The sequence below is a fragment of the Gadus morhua genome, chromosome 3 (assembly GCF_902167405.1).
Source record: "Gadus morhua chromosome 3, gadMor3.0, whole genome shotgun sequence".
Taxonomy (NCBI): Eukaryota; Metazoa; Chordata; class Actinopteri; order Gadiformes; family Gadidae; genus Gadus; species Gadus morhua.
The window spans coordinates 24,911,387-24,928,009 of NC_044050.1; the positions used below are offsets into that span (position 1 = coordinate 24,911,387).

General features: G+C 46.2%; 1 protein-coding gene across 1 annotated transcript; it reads right to left on the reverse strand.

Annotated features, from left to right (window-relative positions):
• Positions 1 to 1,663: 1,663 nt before the first annotated feature.
• Positions 1,664 to 15,443, reverse strand: wu:fc22b06 (sarcalumenin). Its single transcript, XM_030352493.1, has 8 exons — positions 15,329 to 15,443; positions 6,921 to 8,456; positions 5,852 to 5,941; positions 5,356 to 5,451; positions 4,665 to 4,781; positions 3,845 to 4,078; positions 2,891 to 3,240; positions 1,664 to 2,527 (listed from the first exon to the last, which is right to left on the reverse strand). Exons 1-8 carry the CDS (start codon positions 15,384 to 15,386, stop codon positions 2,024 to 2,026), a joined length of 2,985 nt encoding a protein of 994 aa, XP_030208353.1. The 5' UTR covers positions 15,387 to 15,443; the 3' UTR covers positions 1,664 to 2,023.
• Positions 15,444 to 16,623: the final 1,180 nt, after the last annotated feature.

Sequence of the window (16,623 nt, forward strand, 5' to 3'; positions counted from 1 at the left end):
TTTAATTTAAAAATAAATTTAAATTAAATTAAAATTGCTTAACATTGACAGGTTTTGCGCAGACATAAACATTTGATAACTTGGGACTTATGTCAGCATGTTTCTAGAGCCTGTGTTTCTATCCTGCTTTGATATAGGGCTACATTTAGACTAGTCATCGATTTTCTTTTAAGACTGACTTCCGAACGGACTTCAATGAGAGCTTTCAGGAAGCGGCTATTATTGTCCTCGCTCAATTAGTTTAGGAAAAAAAGACACTTGCACAAACGACCGTCTCAGTCCTGGGGTTTGCGCGCGTGCGTGTCTTCGTTTGCGCGTGCCAGTGTCTTCTTGGCTGTGTAATCCATCAATAGATGGATTATTTATTAAAGAGGATTAGTATAGAATAAATCATGTTTGTAATGTGTCATGTATATACATGTAATTAGCAAATAGCTTATGTTTATGGTTCATAGACCTATGGTCATTATTGGGATAGAAATATCACAAATCTCACCATTATTAAAAAAAATTAAATTACTCTTCATTTAGCAAATGTAAATTTGTATGACATTCGGTTTGTCTTTTAGGAATTCACGTCTTCTCGTTCTGGTTGAGTGAAGGCGACCCCTGGTGGTCACGGGTTGTCGTTGCACAGTGCATGGCTGGCCGATTTGACACTCAACTATTTCCCAAGGATTCGAAGGTAATGCTTGTTAATTGCTGCTTGTTAATTCAGTCAGCGGTTAAGGCTAATAAGTAAGTATCACTATACCCAGTATACATCAATACTTATAACAATATCAACCCATTACTGGCTATGACATGTGGCATGTATAATAAAAAGCCAGCTGAATAAGGAAAATACTTTAATTTGAATATCACTACACAGTTTAGGCACGTAGGATCATATTGAATGCAATAAATATTAATTTAATAATGCACTGTCACAGCTAGGATGCTATGCTAAAATCATAAAACAAACATTATAAGACACAGAAACACACATTTGCATTCAATAATACATTTTGTGTTGCTCGTATGGCAGTGTAATAAACGGAGCTACATCATATCGGAGAGCTAGTCTACGGCACACAAGGATTGACAAAGACTGATGGGAAGTGTGGTTTATTCAAGACTGCTCCAACCACAACCTGTCCAATAAATACTGAAATGAAAGACACTGAATCAGAAATCTCTCTATAGACAATGGCTCGAAGGCAAGAAACACATTTAATGGTGTTTCAAATGATGGGGTTCCTACCATGTTGCATACGTACAAAACAAGACATCCACCCTAAACTATTTAGCAAATACACTAACGTTATCGTCTTATCGTGATGATTATTCATGGCTATTGTTCATTGAAATATTTATACTGCGACAATTCTCCCGAGAGTAGCCGGTCTTGACCAGGTTGGATGGGGGAACGCAAAAGAGACAGAAGATAGTTGGGACATTTAACTTGGTAAAATATGAATTCGAATAAAAGGTGAATTATTCCAGTGCTTTCATAGTACCATTCTCAACCAGACTAGAGAGATCTCTCTCTCTCTCTCTCTCTCTCTCTCTCTCTCTCTCTCTCTCTCTCTCTCTCTCTCTCTCTCTCTCTCTCTCTCTCTCTCTCTCTCTCTCTCTCTCTCTCTCTCTCTCTCTCTCTCTCTCTCTCTCTCTCTCTCTCTCTCTCTCTCTCTCTCTCTCTCTCTCTCTCTCTCTCTCTCTCTCTCTCTCTCTCTCTCTCTCGCTGATGCAGCCATAAGCTGCCAATGCAGTGCTGGATCCGGGACAAAAACCGACGAGAAGAGGAAGGATCACTCATGACTCTCTGATCCCAGGTGTGCTGTAGCCATACCGGCCCCTCTTTGGTTTCCCATCTCTGTGGCGCCCGTCATCCCAGTAGACAAATACAGTGACCAGGGGGGGGGCGCTGTCACCTGTGTGAAGCGTGTGGCTACTGTCCTTCTCCCTCCATCTTTCCTTTATTTCTCTTTAACTTCCTCTCCACCGCTCTCCTCCTCTTCCTCTCTCTCTCTCTCTCTCCGTCTCACTGTTTCCGCCAGCGGTTCTTCGGCTGCTCTGTGCAGCCGGCGCCTTCGCAGGTTCCGGGCAACGGCGGCGGCGGGGCGGCGGCGGCGGGCGCAGCTTTGGCGGGCCCCGCGGACATCCTCCCCACGCTGCTGAGCAGGGCGGGCAGCTCCTCGGTGATGGCCTTCTCGATCTTCTCCAGCAGGCATCCCCCCGACCAGCTGCAGTGCTGTGAGAGCTGCTTGAAGCCCGACATGGAGTTCACCCCGAAGAAGTCCTGGTAGGCCTCTTTGGCGGGCAGGTCGAACTTGCTGACGTTGGTCTTGGCCAGGATGGACTTGAAGATGTAGTACTTGTCCGGGTCGGACACGATGTCCCGGGTGACCTCGTAGGGGTCGCTGAACCAGCCCAGCTTCTCGGCGTAGGTGTGCAGGTAGCGGTCGACCAGCAGCGCGTGGATACGCACGCGGATGGCGTGCTGCCGGATGAAGGCGATTTTGTTCTCCAGCTGGTTCTCGATCACCTGTGGTCGGGTGGAGAAGAGAAAGAGGGAGTGAGTGTGGAACAAGCAGGGGGATGAGGAGATACAACATGAGTAGAACAGGGACAATGACGAGCGTCAGGACATTAAAATGGCCTCATGCCAATGTTATTATCATTGTCTACATGTGTAAGAGTGAGAGACTGCTCTGTCTGGTCATATTATACTATACAAGCCGTTTTGAAAATCTGCCTCTTCGGACATCACAAGTGGGCGTGTCACCTAGATGTGTGCTGGATAGATCCGTCTACCAGCCAACCCATCGTAGCAAACGTTGCTCATCTATCCGTCATCACACTCACACCCGGTGGTATGATGTGTCAACGTTAAAACACAGGCACTCACCTCGTTGAGGTCCTCCAGAAGGGAGATCTCCTCCTTCATGAAGAGCTCTTTGCTGGTGTCGGGGGCGTAGTCCTGCGGCCAGAAGGAGCTGACGTAGACGCGCGGGGGCTCGGTCACGTTGATTAGGGGCGCCATGCTCCAGAACAGGGCGCCATACACCCGCATCAGGTCCTGCCGGGCCAGGTTGTCCGCCTTGTTGAGGATGATGCGGATCTGGGACTCGCGGCCCTTCATCTGCTTGAAGAGCATCTCCAGCTCCCCGCCCACGTCCAGCTTGGTGGGGTCGAACACCAGGAAGATGAGGTCGGCGCGGTCGATGAACCACTGGCACACCTCGTTGTAGGGGTAGCCTGGAAGAGGAGACGATCGGGTCAAGGACTTTCAGTCCTGTTTTTCACTGCGGCGCTATTGACGGCCTCAAGTGATCTCGCAGTGTGATCTGTGTGTGTGTGTGTGTGTGTGTGTGTGTGTGTGTGTGTGTGTGTGTGTGTGTGTGTGTGTGTGTGTGTGTGTGTGTGTGTGTGTGTGTGTGTGTGTGTGTGTGTGTGTGCGTACGTGTGTGTGTGTATGCATGTGCTGTATGCGTGTCTGTGTGCGTGTTCCGGCGATGGGTGCGGTCAATGTGCAAACTATCGATGCTGAGTCCCCCCCCCCAAGCCCTACTGCACCCCATGCTCCCCACCTAGGCCGCTGGGACCGGTCTCACCACTCTCCTCATGAACACACCCCCCCCCCCCAGGCCTTTACCGCCTGTCTCACCTCTCTTCTCCTGCACCACACTCCCCCACCCCCAGGTCTCTGCGACCTGTCTCACCACTCTCCTCCTGCCTCACACTCCCCCCCCCCCCCCACCCCCACCCAGGCTTCTGCCGCCCGTCTCACTCCATCCAGGCCTCTGCCACCTGTCTCACTCCCCGCCCGCCCCCCCCCCCCCCCCCCCCCCACCCGTCTCACCTCTCTCCTGCTGCTTGCGGTTCTCGATGATCCCGGGCGTGTCCACGAAGGAGACCCTCTCCAGCAGCGGGTGGGGCATCTCGATGCCCACCAGCTTCTCCAGGAAGCCCTGGCCGAACTTCTCCAGAGGGGAGAAGGAGCGCGAGCTGTCGGCCGCCATGACGATGCCCTCCACACTGCGGAACTTGTCGCCGTGCATCACCACCGTGTACTCGGAGGTGGTCGGCTCAGCGCCTGCCGGGGAAGCAGCGGCCATCGTCTCCGTTATTGGGGGTTTGTGTACGTACGGATACGATAGGGAGATGGTAAGCATGTTCAATTGCATTTGTGTTGTGGTATATAGCACAAGAAATGCATCTAATCATATTAGAACTCTATTCCATCTTCTGAGGCACACAAGCAGAACAATTAGCATCTTTTGTTGACCTAGTTTACTTCTCATTGTGAAATATGGAGGAATATGTGGATATTTTTGCACCTCCATTTTCAAAGAATGGCTGGAAATTACGTGTTAAACAGCAACATATGAAAGGGTCACATAGAGAGCAGCAGGTAGAAAGGAAATATTTCATGTTTTTATGAGCCAATACGTGGAATTGAGACCATGCAAGTCAAATCCTAATTCCTTTTGGTAGTTGCCTTTCTGAACCAAATGCAATAGCACACCTTATCCGCATACGTTTGCGACTCCTGTGTGGCAGGGCGTTTTGTGTTAACCCAGGGGTGTGTGGATGGCTGTAACGGGGAACCAGACTACACTGTGGGGGCTTTCACAGAGCAGCTGAGCTGAATGGAGATCTTCTAGCATGAGGGTGCGTACCTGTATAGAGTTCCTGGGTGCTGCTGTGAAGGCCGAGCAGGTAGTTGATCATGGATGACTTGCCCACACTCCAGGGACCCAGGAACAATACCATGGGCTTGGACGTGATCTCACCATCTGTGTGTGTGTGTGTGCGCGCGTGTGTGTGACAGGGAGATAAGCAAACAGCATATTATTATTTATTTTTTTTTAATCTATTTGTTACGGTTTTATTATTTGGTTGTTAAACAAACTATCCACTTATTCTCCGTGTTGCACAACTTTGTTTTGCACTACCACGATACACCACATGGGGGCTCACAATTCACAGACAGCAGCCCCCTACTATATTATGACATTATTTGAGCTGCGGTTTGTCGGCCTGGAAGTCGGGCATTTTTTGTAAATTATATATGCAAATAAAGCAACTATTTATGACGTTCAGACTGATTCAAGTTGTTAAATATAGCTATTTGCTGCTTTACCCGATAGATCAGTGGTTATTGCTCTTGAATCGTGTTTTCTTCTTGCTTTCAACTATTGTGCTTTAATTAACGCAAATCATCCATGAAGTAGGCTGCTCAACACTGAGGCCTGCATACAAATATGTTCTAATGGAAAAGATGAAAGCAATTAAGCATTGTTGTCAATTCTCATCCCTCCTGGGAATGATGGAATTAAGGTCCACTCGAGTGGAGGGAAGTGAGCCTACCCGACACTTGGTGCTGCCTCATTTCATTGTACTTGTATGCATTTTCCATGGGCTTGATGGCGCTGTGATAGATGCTCAGTAGCTTCTTCATGGCAGCTATAGAGGGCGAGAAGTCATGGTCAGGAATACATGTTGGAGGCCAGTTGTTTGTGTTTTGGGATCTTTGCTAGTCCAAGGTAATGATGCAAACATCCGGAGAGAATCATTTGAAAGGTTCCATTGTATGTCTGTATGCATGCAAGTATGTTTCTATGAATATGCATATATGCCTATATATGCCTATATATGCCTATATATATATATATATATATATATATATATATATATATATATATATATATATATATATATATATATATATATATATATATATATATATATATATATATATTTATATGTAAACATATATATGCTTGTACTGTATGTATGTCATCTATGTATGTATGTAATGTATCTATTTATGCAATGTATTCAGGACTCTTCTCTCTCAACTCACCTGAGAACTCTGTGGAAGGCTCGGAGGAGGTCAATCGCAGCGTCTCGTCAATGTGGGTCCTGTCTCTCAGAGGGCGGCCCTCTCTACGGGCTGAGGGGAAGCAGAACAGCAGAAATCAGCCAGGTCCTGGGGTCCTCGTACCACCCTTGCATTAAGTAAGAGGCAAGGCCATGAGATGACGCTAATTAGCATCGAAGACATGCCGTAGAATTAATCTCTGGCTTTGTCCAGAAGCCGCCCCTTGTCCTATGCGTAACATGAGTCGTAATTATTAGATCCAGTAAAGCTATGGGATCATGGCTGGCATGGTTACAAAACAGACTGCCCTTCCCACCCCCTCTCCCCCCCCCCCCCCCCCCCGACCAGGCAGTGGTTTGACCCGGGCTGAGCGACCAGACCATCTGCACCGTGTGCCGGCCTTGCTCTTGTATCACACTCCATCCATCTCACTGTCCATCCCTTTCTGCAGCTATTTTCAGAGGTCTATTTCTGTGGCCCAGGTTATTCCTGCATGATGTGCCTCAGGACAAACACACACTAACACACACACACACACACACACTAACATACTTATTATTTTCACTCACTCACTCACTCACTCACTCACTCACTCACTCACTCACTCACTCACTCACTCACTCACACACACACACACACACACACACACACACACACACACACACACACACACACACACACACACACACACACACACACACACACACACACACACACACACACACTTTCTTTTTACAATTCAACAACAATTCAAACCCATTCAAAAATAGACACTTTGTAGTAGGATCATACTTGGCGCCAAAAACGCGCTTTCAGCCTCTGCCAGCATCTTTTACAGCAGGCATGAGCCCCCTGGCATCATCCAATGGAATGTTTTGAGCTTTCCTGATTAAAGCAGCACAGACTTCCCAAGACCCATCGTGTATTAATGGGATAAGTTAGCTCAGCTTTAGGCAGAAAAGGGTTGGACATTGTCAGTAACCCATCGAGCTCTTGAAACTCTGTGCTCAAGCTACATTTCTTTAGCATTTTCTTGTTGTTTGGTCCGTACCTTTAACAGGTTTCGCCTCTTCACTCGTCTCCTCCACTGTAGCCTCCTCCACAGTGACCTCCTCCACTGGGACCGCCTCCACTGGAGCCTCCTCCACTGGAGCCTCCTCCGCAGTGACCTCCTCCACTGTAGCCTCCTCCACTGTAGCCTCCTCCACTTGAGCCTCCTCCACTTGAGCTTCCTCCGCAGTGACCTCCTCCACTGTAGCCTCCTCCACTGTAGCCTCCTCCACTGGAGCCTCCTCCACTTGAGCCTCCTCCGCAGTGACCTCCTCCACTGGAGCCTCCTCCGCAGTGACCTCCTCTACTGGAGCCTCCTCCACAGTGACCTCCACCACTGTAGCCTCCTCCACTGGAGCCTCCTCCACTTGAGCCTCCTCGAAGATGACCTCCTCTACTGGAGCCTCCTCCACTGGAGCTTTCTCTACTGGAGCCTCCTCGAAGATGACCTCCTCTACTGGAGCCTCCTCCACTGAAGCTTTCTCTACTGGAGCCTCCTCTGCTGTGACCTCCTCTACTGGAGCCTCCTCCACTGAAGCCTCCTCTACTGGAGCCTCCTCCGCAGTGACCTCCTCCGCTGTAGCCTCCTCTACTGTAGCTTCCTCCACTCGAGCCTCCTCTAATGTAGCCTCCTCCAACGGGACCGCTTCAACAGCCACGGTATCTTCAACCACCTGAGCCTCCTCGTCTGCCACCACAGCTGCAGAGTCGTCCAAAGGCTCTGGAGCTACCTCCTCCACAGCAGCCTCTGGTTCTGGGATCGGTTCCTCTGGAGTCACTTCAGGTTCTGGGAGGACATCTGCTTCTGTCACTTCTGGATCCTCCAGCAGTTCAGCCTCCGGTTCCTCCTCTTCCACCTGTTCCTCGAGAACAGCCTGAGCGATGGCCTCTTCATGCACAGTGTCCACAACGAGATGATCAGATGTATCCTCCTCTTCTGGCTCAATGGCCTCAGCTTCCTCCTGTGGTTCTCCACTGATCGGTTCCTCCTCAGTGTCTTCTCCAGCAGCTTCTTCTACCTCTTCTTCATCTTCCACGTCGTTAGCTTCCAGCTGTTCCATCACTTCTTCATCCTCTTGGGCAGCTTCTACATCTGCAGTTTCCTCAACACCAACCTCCTCCACCTCCCCCTCCTCAAGCTCTACGGCCTCTTCTGTGGACTCTGACAGGAGATCTTCCTCCAGCATCAGCTCCTCATCCACAACCAACTCCTCCCTGGAAGCCGCCTCGTCCACCCCTATCTCTTCTTCACTGTCCAGTCCTTCAACAGAGACATCTCCCCCTGCTGCAGCTGCTTGTTCCTCCTCGTCCTCTTCGGAGGCAGGTTGATCTTCATCCTCTACTTTCTCCAGAGAGGGTGGGGGGTTGCAGGGCTGACAGAGGGTTCTCTCTGGGGCGGGGGTGTCGTTGGAGGAGGTCTGGCTGCCATGCCCCTCTGTTGGGGGGCATGGGCAGGGGAAGGGCTCCACATCAGCATGCTGGAGCTCTAGCCCCCTCACGGCATCCTCATCATGACTGGAGACCCCATCAAGGAGATCTGTGGAGCAGGGGCGATTCTAGGTTATGACTTTTGGGGGGGCTCAGCCCCAGGGAGCCACAGGGGTATATGAAGTATATGTATCTATCAATCCAACACATTGTATATTTTTGAACAGTCTGCTGGTTTATTGCCAGAAAAGCACATACCTTTTGTAACAGTTTAACCTCAGTTAAACTCATAATACCAACGAGTATTTCATCCCAGAGGAAAGGATTAAACACATTTTGGCTAGTCTCTAGCTCTTAAAGAAGAAATAAATTGTTTATAACTTAATCTTTTTATCCCCTAACCCTAACCCTCATTGCCATAACAACGTGAGCTAATCAACAAGTACAACATGTTCTAGACCAGTTGTTCTCAATTATTTTCTGTCATTCCCCCCCTAGGAGACAGATTTTTTTCCGCACCCTTCCTGAATTGAAATAGCCTACTATGAGAACCTGCTAATATTTATTTACTTATCTGTACAAAACCACTGTATAAGTTGCTGGCACCAGAATACTGCATACAATCACCTTATTATCAAAATGTATTAATACAATTAGCTGAGATAACATCTGCAACAACTTACAAAAACAATTTACAAGTTCAGTTTATAACTAAATTTGTAACATTTAAACAAGACTCCTAAGTCTGTGTGAATCTCAAAACAGAGAAACAAGAGCAAATGATTTGTTTGCATTTAATTCAAAATATTTCTACAGTAAACATCGGTCACTTGTCAGCTTCATCAGCTTATTCCCTTTCAAAAAAAATATATATGTTCATCTTTCAAGCATGAATAAAAACACTAAATCCCTCTGTCATGACTTGGTATGATCAACATTTTGGTAAAACTTCTGACCATTGGTATTATGTTAATTTAAAATAAAATAAGTAACTTATATAAATAAATACATAAATAAATAAATAAGACACTAAGTCCCCTCTGCTGCTCGTGCACCCCCTGACACCTTTTATCAGCTGATGGCGTTTTCATGAGTCTCATAGTATTAGAACATGTTGTAATACATGGACATAATCGGTTAGGTGGATACATGATGACCGTCTCAGTGATTTCACCTACAATGAAAGCTATTTGCAAGTTGTTATCACAATCAAAAGTTGCTTTCTAAGGGCCGGAATAGGCTTGCTGATGACAATGCATCAGGATAGGGTCATAAGACCATGAGCCAAGTTTGGTTTGAAGGCCTTGCAGAGCTCACTTCCTGTTCGACGTCCCCCTGAGGTCAAAGGTCCAAAGGTTTTAAACTCCATATCGTATGGGTATCGTATGATTATAAATACTATACTAGTAAGAGTATAGTATTAACCATTCAATGACTCCTGTACCATTTATACACCGGAGACAGACAAAAGTAAAATAGTGTATTGAAAAATGTTTTGTAGTATTAATGACTTGATGATAAGAAATTGTTGTCGCAGACCCATAGCAACACAACCACAATAACACAATAACTCCCATTCACTAAAGAAAGTGGCTAGAGCTATTCATTCTGTTCATCCATATTCTCTCTGCTCGATATGTTTGGTTGTTGGCCGGAGTACACTCAAGCTGCATGATAATCTAAAATGCATGATGACATGATTTGCCATCATGTGTTCTGGAAGGGTTCCACAATTTCAATGTCATGGCTGTTCTTCTGCCTTTAACATAGAGGACAAAATGACGTGTCTTCACTAGCAGAAGTTCAAGTTAAACAGCATGTGTGCCACATCAGCCTTCAGAGCACATTTCGTCCAGATTCTCTAGTCACACGTCGTCTGCTTTCTTCTAGAACGTCTCTTTCTATTGTGTGTGAGGTCCTCTTCTTGTTTTTAGGTCTGTGTCTGGCATGCACTGAATCATCAAAATGTTCCATGAAGAAGAATGCCTGTGTTTTATACTCTGTAAACACAAGTTAATCCTATTTATCAACCAAATCCCCCATTATGGCGTTGATCGCTTTGATTACCAATCAAAACCATATGCCATTTGCAGATGGTTTCCTTCCCTCTCTGACTTCCATTAAGGAGTGAAGACCTCCCTGACATGTACCAGCGCCTTGTGCCATGGACAGGGATTGCAACAAGGTAGGAAGTACATTATGATCGCTGCATATACTTGGTACATCGCTCTCTGCTTCATCTCACACTGCATCATAAGTGGATCGGATACCTAGACCAGATTGAACCCAGAGCCCTGACCTTTATTTAGTTGAATTATGAGTGGAAGAGAGAGAAAGAGAGAAAGAGAGAAAGAGAGAAAGAGAGAGAGAGAGAGAGAGAGAGAGAGAGAGAGAGAGAGAGAGAGAGAGAGAGAGAGAGAGAGAGAGAGAGAGAGAGAGAGAGAGAGAGAGAGAGCGCAAGATAGAGAGAGAGATAGCTTGCCAACTCGATCTTCTGCAGACTGTGAAGCCTCTAGAGGGACAAGCGTGTTATGTGGGCTGAATGTATGTTTGAGATTCATATTACAAGCCAGAGGAGGCGCTTGGGTTGAGACTCAGTCATGCATTTCACACCTTCCCAAGCAGTCAATTAAGGTGCTTGCTCTCAGTAGAGCCATTGCTCCCAATGCACTATGTTGGTTGAAGATTTGTCAACATGGAATCGTAGAGAAATCAATGATTTCAAGGCAGCCGAGTCTTTTCGGTTAAGTGAACCTAATGTAAACCTTGGCCTTCTGGGGCAATAGCCAATGTGTCGTACATATATATTTATAGATACTAAAACCCTGTATATATAAATACTCTTGAAACGATCTTACTCTAGTCTACAGTGTCAATGAAAAGTTGGCAAAAGAAGCTGGCGCTACTGTCATATCTATTTTAAATGTGGCGCTAGAGATGCCAGAGCTTAGGATCCAAGAACTTTGGTGAAGATGAGTCACAGAGGTCCGTGCTAAGGGGGGCTGGGCTGGACAGAAAGCTTAACACTCTTGTGCTCTGCTGCGTCCATTCCCTCCGTGACAACTGTGTTGTCCTATTCTGGGGCCTGATTCACTCCCCAAACAATTTAGAGGCCCTGAAGGTGCCTGCCGCTCCCCAGTCGGGATTCTGTGGGGGACCTAGTAGCCCCTACCGTTGGGCACGTCACTGAAATCATTACATGTCTTTGTACCTGGGAATGCTAACCCCAGTCTAACTCATGAAGCCATTGACGTTAACTACCAGTACTTTGGCTGCCAGGGGAATGTCAGAATGAGCCTTGTGGAATGTAATTGACAGATTCAATTGGCTTTTTTTTGCCCGTTTTTTCCATCCAGGTCATTTCAACAGTACAAACAATGGATACACTTCAAGCCGACAAACAGCATTTAGTCTTTAATAAAAGGCCCAACACCTTAACCTCTATTGCAGACATACACAGACATCAACTCTTCCAAACTGGCATTCAGTGTGTCCACATTGGCCCACACATTTTAAAGACCCTGCTCATAAAACTTGTCTCGGCGGCGAGACTTAAGTGTACCCAAGTCCATAACGGAGAAACTATACAGGGATCTGTGGCAGAGGACTTGAGCACTGATATGCCCCTGCTATGTAGGGTTTGATGTCGGCTGCACGGTTTGGATCTGGTCCAAAGCTGTACTGCTATTACATCGTACGTCCCATAACCCGAGCTGCTGCTGCTGCTGCCAGCCGGTCAGGCGTGTGTGGATGAGACGGCACTACCCTCATGAACTGACTAGGCATTACAACACCCGCCCCTCTCTTCTTAACTTCCACTTCTTAAAGGTGGAATATTATACCATCTGGTTTGAGTGTGATTTGCCGCTACAAGCCGTTTTGAATATCTACCTCTTCTGACATCACTAGTGGGTGTGTCCACCTAGATGTATGACGGAGAGATGAGCTACGTTTGTTGCAGTCTGCTGGGTAAGGCGGTAGACTGATCTATCCAGCATCTACACATCTACAGGGACACGCCCACTTGTGATGTCAGAAGAGGCAGGTATTCAAAACAGCTTGTAGCGGCTAATCCCCCTCACACCTGGTGGTATAATATGTCACCTTTAAGGTGCATGTCGTTGAAGAGGAGTCTGCATGTCCGAACTATGATGGATTTGTTCTATAGGGCTCCAGTGAATGGTGTTCATTCTTCAGGTTGAAATATAAATAGTTTCCTACTGATACATCATCAGTGTCTCTCATCATGTGATGATGTGGGACAAATATATTTGCTCACCTTAAACGGCAACATCAACAATATTTCAGGGGGCTTAGAATTGTCTCTCGTTCTGTCAGTATGTGGCATGTGCAGGGTTCAACCTCAGGGTGAGATCCAGGTGTGGCAGGAACGTCAGTGCACACGAGATGGCGAAATGAGAGTGCAAAAATTATACACAGCGACAAGTGGTCATCAGCAAAGTAAAAAGGGTCACTGCTCTCCCACGGCTTGTGGGGGTGGTGACCCGGAGGTTTTAAGAGGTTTTAGTTGTAAGACAATGGGTTTTTGCAAGGGGTATGATAAGGAATGACTTGGACTGCATGCGGCTTTAGGTTGCTTCTGAACATGTAATTAACCCTTTCACATCTGAGCAGAGCTTGGATTGTTAATAGCCATTCAGGTACTGTAAATAGATGGGTGGAGTCCCCATCAGCACCCTTTTCCCATTGTGAATTCAAAACAATGTAACAGTAGGTAGTTCATGTGGTAATAGTCACCACATGATAGCTTCATTTGGTCCCATTCAGTTTACACATTCAGACAAAATGGAAAGGGCTTGCGTAGAAGAAGTACGAATGCACCTAGGATGTTTCTGAAACTTCCTGCTTGCCCGTCGATGTGTCTGTCTAAAGGTGCTGAGAAAAAAAATCAACACATTCATTTACTTTGTTGAATGTTTCCTCTTGAAAGCAAGTAGGGGAAATGACAAACGAATAACACATCAGAGTTTATCAACAGCAACATAACCTGTATGTGATGTGTAAGAACCTCCCCGGCCCTTGCTGTGGGGCAAGGGCCCCCCGTTAAGCCTGTAAAGCACATGCTACGGTCAGGGGATGGAGGGGGACAGGTGCCCCGGGTGCCTAGGTTCTCTATGGCTGAACAGAAATAGTCCACACTGATTCAGAGGAGTGAAAAGAAGGAGGGATGGGCCTTTCATGAAGACTGGAAGCCCTGCCTCCAATGGGACCACACTATTGCACAAGTCCCCTGCAACACCCCCACACAGCTATATATAAAACAATAGAATACTCTAGTCCCATCCACTAGGTCATCAGAGTGGAGTCAAAAACACAATGTCTGTTGATGGTGAAGTTAATTTTTTTTTTTTCGATGAAGGGACATTCACAACTTGCAACTTTTTGTTTCAAAATGGTATTCAGAAATACTGTAATTCTGTACTGGGTGCCTTAATTGAAACAAAATACAGAAAGACAAAATCATATTGATGTATCACTCAGAATTCAGCTCACATTTTACTCGTTGGCAGTGCAGCTGGTATGCTAGCTGCATTAGCTCAGCAACTTGACAGGCATGAGCATGCACAATGTGGAGAGAATATGTGAATAGTTTACACAGGGTATGCCTGTGTCGATTTGTAGTTCGGTGTGGTGTCCGGCCCTTAATGTCCGCATATGAGGGAAAGGACTGTCCATGTCTGGCTTTAGTTCATACAGTGTTCGGTTACTATGCCCTTTGACATGGGCCTAACACCTGGCTATGGAAGTCCACCAGGACCAAAATATACCAGCACAAGGGCAGGCAAGGGTACCCCATTAGCAAGCACAAATTGAAAATACAAAATGCACTGCCAGCCTCACCAAAAGCCAGAGAAGTTTCTATCCTCTACTACCCTCATTACAGTTGCCATAACTAGAACTAGATACTTTAATACGATAATCCACAATCCACCAAATAATAAAAGGACTGTTAACCTTTTACCAGTGGGGTGTAAGGACACTGGGAAATTCCCCTGTCCGGTCATGTGCTACCCAGATGCCAAAACCCTCAGTGACATTTAAATGCAGGCCTTGACACTGCTAGGCAGCCAAAGCCACAGGAAAGGTAAACAAACCTTAAAGGATTCAACCACCCTCTGCTCTGCCTGGGTGAAGCATGGCCTTATCACAGCTGGTTACAAATTGTTGTAAGAGAAATCACCTCCATTACCATTTATCAGTTAGTTATATATTAGTTGTATTAGTACTGCTCTTTGGCCTGAGCCAGGTTTCGGTTTATCAAGTTGGAAGCCTGGTTTTGAAGTCTGCCCTGTGACTCCAGTGCTGTTTAAATACTGGTGACAGTGACGCCAATCATGCCTCAAGGAGGTGGCTGGCTCTGGTATTTCCTCCTCCACCGGTGCTCTCCAGCTGGTATATCAACATACAGTAGCCACAAGCTGCTAGAACACTAATGACACAGTAATGAATCTTTCAATGTTCAACAAGCATGTTAACACACTGTCCATAACTTTCACCATTTCAAGTGTGCAGAGTACAAAATGACATATTACTTCACGGACACTGGTTAAAACACGGCCTGATTGAAATACACAGTCCATTGTCAAATCACACCGTCATTTCAAGGTTATTCAAAAACGAAACAGATGATACATCCCTGGCATACCACAGTTAAATAGCTCTGAAACAAGAATGAGTGGAAACACATCCAACAGCCCAGAAGGCAATGACAACAGCCGGTGAATGAATGACTACGTGCCATCAAAATGGTTTTCTACCTTAAGTACTACTTGACAGACCTTGGATCCTCTGGCATAGAGTAGACGATAACCAGTAACCGGCTAATGCTATCTTTCAACTCCATGCCATTTACTTTGAATACATGATAACCAGTTGACCTACTGCCCTTAATCAATCCATCCACATAAGCCGTCCATCATATCAGAGTGAATAGTGCATTAACAAGTCACAAATCCATACCTGCAGAAGCAAGGACCAGCAGTAGCGCCAGGCAACTCACAGAGACCAGCCACTTCATTCTGTCTGCCAGAGGCCTTTCCCAGAGCCTGTCTCGCTATATATACTACTGGCACATAATGTAAAGGGTAAGCCAGATGAAGGGGAGGGGCCCAGCTGCCGCGGCTGTGCAGGACATCTTGTGTCCAGAACAGTTGGCTGGTCCAATCAGTGGTGTCAGACAGCAGCGATGGTGGAAGTGCGATACTGTTGGGGGCAGTGGTAGTGTTCACAGTGCAAGCTTGAAGAGAAACAGCAATGGTGACGAATTGTATTCCTCAACGTCGTTATGGTACCTTCACCAAAATGCTTGTATCAATATATAAATGTGATGGGGCCTTGACCAAAAGAAATGTCATTTGTTTTATTAATAAGCAAAACTGTTCTAGTAGGTTTACGCAATAAAGCATTATTTTTTTATAAACACCACCTCCTAGTGGTTGTCGAAATAAATATACAGTGGCATTGTTTTTTTCTGCCAGCACATTATACAGCACAGTACACCAGTGTTATTTAGAAAAAAAGTACAAATTTTATTTCATTTTTTTTTCATCCTTAAGGCCTGTTTATCCAGGTTTTTATAAACAAAATATAACAGCATTTCAGGGAACAGGACAGGTGAACAAAAATAAATCAGAAATATTAAAATGTTTCCTCATTTCGGAGGATAAAAAAAAAAAGAAGCAAAAGAACAACAGCTGCTCAAGTTTGGTAACGGAAAAGAACTGCTTCTTTTTCTTTCTTTTTTTAGAAATGGCAAAAACAACACCTTCGGTATCCTTGATTGGGGCAGCATAAAACATCAAGTGCTTCGTATCAATCATCTGGTATCTGGCCCAAAGGAGGGGAGTGCTGCCACACAGACACATTAAGAGGGAGCCGTCGCCGCCCCAGCCTCAGCCCTGACTGATAAATTTGAACATCTCTCCAATAAAGATATAAAACCGGCTAAGGCTACGCTTAAAATATGTACATAGAATCTCCCACCTCTCGTGGTTTTTTAAAGAAAAAGGGTATATAGTATGACAGAGAAAAGCATGAAGGGCCCCCCAACCGGTGTGAATGTGGCCCCTAGCTGGACCGGTGGCCACACGTTGATGGTGAGACATGGAGACGTAGGAAGGAAGCAGCCCAGGCTTCCAGGGGAATAAGCCATGACAGACCTATAGAGCACCCACTGACGTAACCCCCCACCCCCCCCCCCCGAAAACAGGTTCACACGGCAACGTGACGTACATGACCAAACAAAGAACGATAAA

Coding starts and splice junctions, on each gene's coding strand:
- wu:fc22b06 (XM_030352493.1), bottom strand. CDS start 15,386: ATGAAGTGGCTGGTCTCTGTGAGTTGCCTGGCGCTACTGCTGGTCCTT. Junction 8,457..15,328: donor GCTGGTCCTTGCTTCTGCAG/GTATGGATTTGT, acceptor CCTGCTCCACAG/ATCTCCTTGATGGGGTCTCC. Junction 5,452..5,851: donor GCCTTCCACAGAGTTCTCAG/GTGAGTTGAGAG, acceptor CGCCCTCTATAG/CTGCCATGAAGAAGCTACTG.